General features: G+C 36.9%; 2 protein-coding genes across 5 annotated transcripts in view; one reads left to right on the top strand and one right to left on the bottom strand.

Annotated features, from left to right (window-relative positions):
- Positions 1–892, top strand: part of LOC118741309 (probable RNA-binding protein EIF1AD) — a 1,293-nt gene extending 401 nt beyond the window's left edge. The window contains exon 2 of the mRNA XM_036473244.1: positions 23–892. Within this exon, the coding sequence (XP_036329137.1) occupies positions 29–505 (477 nt within the window). The 5' untranslated portion in view covers positions 23–28 and the 3' untranslated portion in view covers positions 506–892. The remainder of the gene's footprint in view (positions 1–22) is intronic.
- Positions 893–1,408: 516 nt separating this feature from the next.
- LOC118741302 lies at positions 1,409–7,712 on the bottom strand. Of its 4 annotated transcripts, none has more exons than XM_036473235.1 (13): positions 6,839–7,712; positions 6,329–6,486; positions 5,981–6,241; positions 5,730–5,926; positions 5,592–5,675; positions 5,251–5,525; positions 5,090–5,167; positions 4,750–5,025; positions 4,487–4,666; positions 3,298–3,619; positions 3,057–3,236; positions 2,710–3,004; positions 1,409–2,646 (listed from the first exon to the last, which is right to left on the bottom strand). In XM_036473235.1, the coding sequence occupies exons 1-13, from the start codon at positions 6,840–6,842 to the stop codon at positions 2,173–2,175; spliced, it is 2,784 nt and encodes a 927-aa protein (XP_036329128.1). In that variant the 5' UTR covers positions 6,843–7,712; the 3' UTR covers positions 1,409–2,172. The 4 variants fall into 4 exon arrangements, with proteins under 4 accessions (XP_036329128.1, XP_036329129.1, XP_036329130.1 ...); XM_036473236.1 differs by having other exon boundaries at positions 2,710–2,989; XM_036473237.1 differs by having other exon boundaries at positions 4,840–5,025.
- Positions 7,713–8,967: the final 1,255 nt, after the last annotated feature.

The following is an 8,967-nucleotide window of genomic DNA, read 5'->3' as shown; positions in this document are numbered from 1 at the left end:
TTTTCTAACCCTCATCCTGCAGTGCAAAATGTCTCGCGTACTACGCCGCAAACACGTGTTGAAAGAAATGATGGAGGACGACTTCGAGCTGCCCACGGAGAAACAGCAAATAGTGCGTGTCGTCAGCAGTCGTGGCAATAATCTGCACGAAGTGGAAACTGCCACAGCGGACGAGGAACATTTCCTAGCTTCCATGCCTAATAAGTTTCGTAAGAACGTGTGGGTCAAGCGTGGTAATTATGTGCTGGTGGAGCCCATCGAAGAGGGCGATAAAGTCAAGGCGGAAATTTGCAAAATTCTTAGCGCTGAGCATGTAAAGGAATATATAAAAGCTGGTATATGGCCAAAACAATTTAGTAAAAAGCGTGAACACGAAGAAGTGGATGTGGATAGCGACGAAGAGGCGAATGTTGATTTGTCCTTAATGAGAAATCGCAATAGACCAGCGCTGGCGGAAGTCGATAGTGATGAGGAAGACGATAATAGTACAAGTGATGAGGAATAATGCGTACAAGCTTCGCAGTCATCAGCGGCGCTAGGGTAAACATACATATAAGGCGAGTTTAGGTGCTGTTTCGCTATTTTATTTTGAATGTTCAGCCTGGAGGATTAGCAGCAAGAAAATTGTATGCTGCTGATTTTTAAAACAGTCGATCCGTCTGTTAAATTGAGTAAGCCTTGTTTTTAGTATTCACAAGTTTTTATTAAGCAAATTTAGCGTTGGAATAACCAGTTGAGAAAGTATGTATTTTGGTTAAGTCCTTATGAAATTACGATTACACAAATGGGAAAAAAACTTCGAAAATCCATTGACTCCGTTGACCGCTTGAGGTACATTTCGTTGCTTTTATATAGAGGGCCCTAACTCACATCGTCGCGGAAATGCGAAAAACTAAAATATTTTACTGCATACAACGATGTGCCAGGGAAAGAAAAAGGTTATCCACAATATTTTGGAATCTCATAATCTGAATTCACAAGTTGGCATAATTGTCTGTTACAAATTAGGAATATCTGAAATAAATATTATACTCCAAGACATGGTTTGTCACATTTCGCTTTTATTTGCATTCTTACTTTTAGATCACTGCAATATTTGAGATGCAAGTACTTAAGAGTGTAAAATTAGTAAAAAATTTTACATTAAATTTTTTATTCATTTTTTTTTTTTGTTTTTTAGCAAGCATAACGCTGACTTGTTTTATTGAGTATTTTTCGCTATTTTTTTTCTTGTTTATTTTTTATGAATGAAAGTAATTTTCCCTTATTCTTAACATTTAAAAGCATACATATTAAGTGCTTAATGCGCATCAGCTAAAGCAGCTCACTGTGCCCGTGAGAATTACTATAGTGCATAGCTGCTAACGTGTAGGGCTCGGGCAGATTGCTTCAGCTTTTGGTGTTTTTTTGCGGAAAACTAATAGCCCTAGTTTTTATTTTTCAACAGCAGTGAAATTTGTAAATTTAGCAATTTATCTTCTCCATCATATTTTCTTCGTGAAATCGCTCGATGGCCCCGCACAATAGCAAACAGATTCAACCGTATTTTACAAATTAATTTTCTTTGTATTATTTCGACATGTTTTTCGAAAAAATTATTAACAAATCATTAGCATAAAAACTAGGTATGTACACAAATAAATTAAGAAATTTCGCTTAATCCAAACAAATGCTACAAAGTAGCCGAAAAAAATTAAATTTTAAATTTGCCATATTTTTTAAAACTGGGCCCGAATCGCGGCATTCGATATCGAACGTAACTTGAATCGAAATTTGATTTTTAGATCACGGCATTCGATAGCGAGTGCGCATCGTTCATTTAAATTGTATTAGGGATAAAGCAGCTGCCATTTTGTTTGATTCGACTCGAGACTAGTAATCACTCAATGACGAATGCCGCGATTCGAGCCCTGGACATCGAACATTTAATTGATTGTAAAAAAGGCATAGCACTTATGAAATAAAAATAAGGAATGACAAATTTCATGAATGAGATCTTTTTGCGACGCGCTCTTCTTCATTCGGTCTATGTTGAAGGCGCCAAAAATTCATACGTACACAAACTTTAACTTGTGACATGTTTCAAATTCGAGTTTATAAGCACACAGAAGCACGGCAAATTCGTTGTTTACAATACAACGTTGCATTCGAAGAGAATTAAAATAACTACAATTATTCCTTGCCACCGTCCGACTTCTCTACCAGCGAGTCTGTAGCCTCCTCCACGCTACGTACATCCTCGCTCTGTATACCACTCTCGCTGTGTAGCTCTTCTGCCTCGCAATCCTCAAGTATTCGCTGCTGTTGCGTTGGCGCTTTTTCGCCGCAAGCTGCATCGCCAGCAGCGCATAGTGGTACAGCGTTGCCGGCCATTAGCGGTTGGTTCTGATTGCTCCCACACTTTTGTCTATCCAGTGGTAGCGATGATGGGCGTATTTTGGAGAAAGGGAAATTGCTTTGATTTTCTATTTGCGGAGTATGCACGGCAACAATTTCCGTTTGCGTGGCAGCAGAATCGCGTTTCTCAGTCGAAAGAGCGTCGGCCACACCGGCTGAAAGCAGCTTCTTTACATTCTCCTGTGGCAAATTACAGAACAACGTTAGGCAATTGAGTATGTCACGCATGGAGCCTTGTAGCTGTTGCACCTAATGTGGTGAAAAATATTGTTTTAAATATAACTTTACAATAGAAATATCCAGAAACCATACCTGATTGGTTAGCATAGTGCAGGTCTTAGCCAAATCATGCACGGCCGCAGTCGAGCTATTATCAAGTGCCGTTGCACGTCCGCCGTCCGCAGAAGTGCTCGCATTTACATCCGCAGTTGCGCCATCACTCGTGCCAGTAGCAGCACTGCTAACTGTGGCACCACCCTGCATTGTGGAAACCTTCTTCCAAAGCGCATTAATGGCCTGCATTTGTAGCTGCTGAATTTTGCGTTCGTTTTCCAACTGCGCTTTGGTTAACTCCATATCTTTGGTTAGTTTACTGGAAATCAAAAAACTGTGCTTAATAAAGGGCGGAGAAAATTAAATCTACAGCAATCGTGTCATACTCAATGTACTCATGTGTGCGTATTTTGAGTAATTTCTCGGCGATGTCCTTTGTTTTCTTGCGCGTGCGATATCCGCGCCAGATTTTTTGTATGACCACCGCCGATGATTCGGTGGCGTGATTTTGTGTAAGCTGCGCATTCGTCGCCGCGACCATTGCTTCTTTTTGTTGCTGCTGCGAGCTGTAAAAAATCACAAAATAGGTAAATAAAAATTTTAGAATTTTAAACTCAAACTGCCTACCGTTGCGCTGCCTTATTTCGAATCGTTTTCAATTTGTCTATGTTTATGTGATCGCTATCGTCATCCGAGCTGATGCCGCCCGAACCTGTGTCTGGCGCTACGACGACATGCATTGAATTGCCCGCCAGACGTGACTTCATTTGGTTATCGGCCTGAGCATTCGCGTGTGCGGCTAGCGCTCGATTCAAATTCGAAACATTGTTATGCTGCAGTAACATATTTGAAGTGCTGCTGCCTCGTCGTGAGCTCATATTGGGGCTGCAGCGTTCCGCATTGCGTTTCAAATGTGGACTGCGCATCTTCGGCGAATTCAGTTTGTTATCTAAAACGATTTCGATATCAATAACTCTCATAAGGTTTGTTCGTCGAGCAACAAATTTGTACGAATTTGTACGAATTATCACGATTTTTGCCCAAATCGCGTTCGTGCAGACCAAAAAATTATCCAACACTCAAAAATTGTGAGAGCAAAGTGACAGTTCTCTTGGGGAGAAGTTGCAAATTCTTGCTGGAAAAAATTTTGCCAGCAAGAATTTGCAAACACGAAAAACATGTGGTGGTGGCGCATGGTTGCATTTTTGTCTACAATAATTTGAATAAATTAGTTCGTTAAATTTAAAAATTTATAAACACGAGCGATTTTTTTATGAAAAAAGGAAGTAAATAATTGTTGATATAATTAATTTAGTTAATTCCAATGATTTGAACTTAATTCGGCTAAAAAAATGGTATTCGCAATCGGAATGCAATTGCAACCAGAGTCGATTTAAGAAACCCGACAGCTAGTACGATGAAGATATTGAAATGTATGTTAAAGAAAGTCAGAACAACAAGAAATATACATGTATATCCTGTTTTTGGCCATCCGAAAGAATTTTAAAAATTCTATAAAAAATTTTTATGTTTGAAATGCAACCGTGGACGCCAGCTGGCAGCGAAACTTGCAAATTCCTGCAAATTTGCGTTCGTGCAGAAATTTGCAAGTTTCTCAATATGAGAGAGAATTTGAGAGAATTTTTTCTTACTCTCTGATATTTTGAGTGTTGGATAATTCTTGCTGGATTTTCGACGAACAAACCTATATTTACAAACAAAAGAATGCATGTGACAAATAATTTAACAAAACATTCTGCGATTTCGAAAAGCCAAATTGAATAAATACATAAAAGCAAAGTTTAAGGAAAATCACCTTTGTTTTTGTGAGTTTTCGAATTCTGCATCTGTGTATTGATTGCGTTGACGGTGACACGCTGCGCCACAACGGCGGGACACACATCCGGGCTCATAAGCGTCTCTGGCACTGGCACCATTTTGGAGGCGGCCGCCAAAGGTCCGCCACCGCTGACGGGCACATTTGTATAATTTTGATCTGCAATGCGAAAGAATTAGTCGCGACACAAAGAAGTGAAAATAAATGTTAAACGAGTAAGTAAAAGTTAAAATGTTTCTCGCTTTTCCTAATTGTTAATTTAGACTTCAAAAATGGCAAAAGCGATGTCCCTTTCCGGTTCCAATGAAATCTTTCATACACTTTCGTCTCACCGTTGTAGGGATTTGGCGTTATCGTGCGAGGTGTAGATTCCTGCGAATTGTTCGTGCGCGTATGTATAGTGCTGCCGCCACCAGGGGATGAGCCATCAAAGCTTTGCGTCATAAGCAGGGAATCGTGTTTGATGTTCTCAATTAGAGATGTAGTCATCGGTGCAGTGTGATTAGCATTGTTTGAAACTGAAAATTAAAAATCGTTTTAAAAAATTACATGTATTGAATGCAAATAAAACAAACATCTTACTAGTGTCGCTTGAAGTGTTGCCATGATAGCTATTCACCATTGAATCTGGTGAGCCCTGCCTGCCACTTAAACGCGAAACTAAAAGCGGGGGTTTTAAATTAAATTTAGTATCCAGCAAATGTACAAAAACTACATATATTGACGCCACGTAGATTTCTTACATTTTGGTGATTGTATGCGACTGCATGTCTTTCGTCGACCACTAGATGGTGAGTTATTACTCGAAGCATTTGAATTTTCTGATATTTCTTCTTGCAGCTGACGTTGATGTTGTTGCGCTTTGCTGAGAATCAAGCGGAGCTTTCGTTCATTCTCATTTTCCAGTGCTTTTCCAATTAGTGGGCAGACAGAACTTAAATACTTGGCCAGCGCAGCCTGTTCACCAAGGCGAAACTGTCGACCACGACCCTGACTGTAAAGCCACTCCGCTTTGAGGCTGAAATGAATAAGGTGTAACTATAAACCATTCATAAAATTATACAAAAAGTCGAGTAAATTAAACCTCTCGATGGGATCGACAACGAAGCCGTCAATAACTTTCAAGCTCATGCACCAGTTCAACACAAACGGACGATGATCGAAACCACTGAAAAAGTTAAAAGTTTTAGAAAACTTACGTAATAAATATCTTTGAACTTACTCTGCATTTCCGGTCATCATAATACAAGGATTTTCATTGAGCGTCAAGCTTTGCAAGTTAGACAAATTTAATAGCGTACAAATATCATTTAAATCGGTAATGTAATTCTTTGCTAGCGATAAAACTTCCAATGAGGAAGGCAGATATTTATCACATTGACGTAGATGCGTTAAGCGGTTCCCGTGCAAATGTAGTTCCTACAAAACAAAGTTTTTATAAATTTAAACTAAGTAAAAACTTTATTTCCTCACTTTTAAGTTTTTCAAAAACGATATATCCGATATACTGCCTATACTATTTTCTGCCAGGTTTAAATATTCTAGTTTGACTTTATTATTTAAATGTTCAATAGTTTTAATATTGTTGCCTTCTAAATTCAAATGCCGCAAATGTATGCAGTCCTTTAGTCCCTCAATAGATAGTATGCCATTGAAGGAGAGATTCAGTTCACGCAAACAGTGCAAGCGACAGACGCCGTACATGCGAAGCAGCTGGTTTTTGCTAAGCGATAGCTGCAAAGGAAGCAGAGTTATAAATTTATTTACATTAGATTTTTTACTAAAAAAAAATACATTTAGTCCGGAATTTTTCGCACTTACAACTTCAATTTTTAGGTATGAGTCAATGTTGTCTATCTTTTGTAGCTCATTTTCGTCTAATTTGAGCACACGCACATTTTGTGCATCTTCTTGTTTTGGCACTTTTTTCAATTGCTTTCTCGAGAGATCCAGAGTAATTTTATCGTTCTCCTCTTCGCCTGAAATATAGATATAGTAGTACATCAGACATTTTAATTGGGTAACAATCATCTTTACATGTTAGATATTTTTTTATGTTCTAATTAACCAAACACCTTTCGTTTAATAGATTGTTTAATTATTACTCGAATTTACCTTATATTTTTTAGTACGTTAACACATTTCAGACGCTCATTATGAGCGCAAACGTTCCGAAATAGGATCCCTCAGTTATTACTGAAAAGGAAAATCTAGGACGCATTTTCGTCCTTGAAGCTCAGAAAATATGTACGAAAAGCATGCTAATATAACTCAACTTCATGGAAGAAGTTACAAAATTGAATCATATCCTTGCTGAGGAAAATAACTTACTCATTTTTACGGCTCGTTATTGGACGCTTTATTTTTTTGTATCCACTACTTCAAAGCGTCGTGAATTCCAGCACTCCTCTCACAAACAATTGCGAAAAATCAATTATTTCTATGTTCAATTTTTCGTGTGTTTGAACAAAATTAAATGTTTCAATTTAGTTTATTATTTGCGAATAGGTCCAGATACCTCCGCGAGTCTGGAAAATATGTGCTTCCTCTGCTGCCGGTGGGAGGGCGGTGCAAAAAAGTTAAAAAGCGATTTGACGGTTTTTCATTTATTTTTTTACTTTAAATTACTCCTTTGTGTGCTCACTTGCACACTTTCGATTAATAACTCGACTTTGTTTTCAAAAATGTGTGCCATGCTGTACAAAGAATTTAATAGGAAATAATTCGAAAATTTTAAAGAAATTTTTTTTAATTAGTACTTTTCAAATTGAAATTTTTGGCAGAAGTAGCGAATTTGACTTGTCTTTTTTTTTTGAACTAAACAATGCTCATAAGCATTAAAAAATAGCGAGGAACTTATACAAAAAGTCCTTAGAAAGCCAGGTTATCCTTTTTAATTAATTATGCGCACAGTATATCCAGTAAAAAACCTGTGGTGAAGTCCTTTATGGGGATAAAGTTTCCAGAGGTGAAATTTTATTTTTATTTTTTTTTTTTGTTTAGAAACGCAACAACGCGTATAGAAAATTGGCAAGGACTGTTATGATGTCCTCAAGAGCCAGCTGGTTGTCCTAGAACCTAGGTTGTCCAAGAAGATTTTAATTGTAATGCGAAGCTTTTAGTGAGCGGTGACCCGACGAGCCGGTTCCAGTGATGATTCAATCCCACGTCGAACAAGCATGCAGGGTGACTCACAAAATTAATTTCTAATACAAGATAGTAAAATACAAACTAAAATAGCCTTTGAGACTAAACCAAGCAAAAAATTCAAACTGCACAAATTCAAAAGTGATTGATCACCAAATTAACCTATCGTACTACGTACATTATAATACAATAAATACAATACTCTCTATCAGCCTTTTTTTTTTTTGATTGCCTTTTATACAAGAATAAAAGGTTTGTACCCTATCAGGTACTCATGTAAGTACAGGTTATAAGATGAATTTTCATGTACATGAGGAAATTAAAAAATTATTGAGTACAAAATCACCAAAAACTACAGAAGTAATTCATTTTTTAAGCCAAGTAATAAAGTGAATCGGCTATCTTATAATTAATAAAATGTGGTTGTACCAGCAGAATCAAAGGAACTTGATTGCAGAAAAAACACTAATTTAGACATCTTTACAATTAACACAACAAACTCGTAATACGTGTACATATGGAAAATTTAACTACAATGAGGTAGATACATCCATACTCCAAACCAGTCATACATATCTCTTAATGCCACTCCTCCATCATCTTCTTCTTTCTCTTCTTTTTATTTTATTACTAATATAATTATTTTTATCATTATTATTTTTTAAATGCACAATCGTACGTGCCGAATTCCATATCTGATTGAATAGAAAAATTTAATCATATGACTACATTCTAAAGCATTCGGAACAAACATGCATACATATTTGTTTCATACTTTTTTTTTTCCTTGCTTTCGTTAAAATTTCTCTTTTTTTTAATAATTGACTGCTTGAAATTGTTTTTCTTCATTTTCCCTAAAACGACTATTACTTAACAATAAACAAACATATGTCTGTTTTATACATACATACACTTTTAATTTTTTTTTTTCCTATATCTATATCTTTTTATACTCAAAGAAGCGTGTCGAGCTTCACCGTCTCCAAAAAGCAAAGCAACTCCCTGAGATGGCAATAATCAAAACTGGCGAAAATTTCTTTTAAGCAGTTGTATTTACTAAAAATAGTGAAATTGTTTCTGGCGGCGGAAAACTTTTGGCATACAAAAATAAGATGGTCATTTGTCTCTCTAACCCCACAGCATAAACAGGCATCAGTGATGTTAGCTTTAAACTTACTTAAAAAAATCTTTCCATATGTGTGTCCACACATGAGTCTATTTATTAATATTATTTCCTGAACGGAAAAATTGCATTTTTTATCGCAAAACCAAGGGGAGTCAGTTACCTTACCTCCATTTTCAGCAAAAACTTT

This window comes from Rhagoletis pomonella, unplaced genomic scaffold (genome assembly GCF_013731165.1).
Source record: "Rhagoletis pomonella isolate Grant_MI unplaced genomic scaffold, Rhpom_1.0 Rhpom_scaffold_00006, whole genome shotgun sequence".
NCBI lineage: Eukaryota > Metazoa > Arthropoda > Insecta > Diptera > Tephritidae > Rhagoletis > Rhagoletis pomonella.
This window is presented reverse-complemented; position numbering and strand designations above follow the sequence as displayed.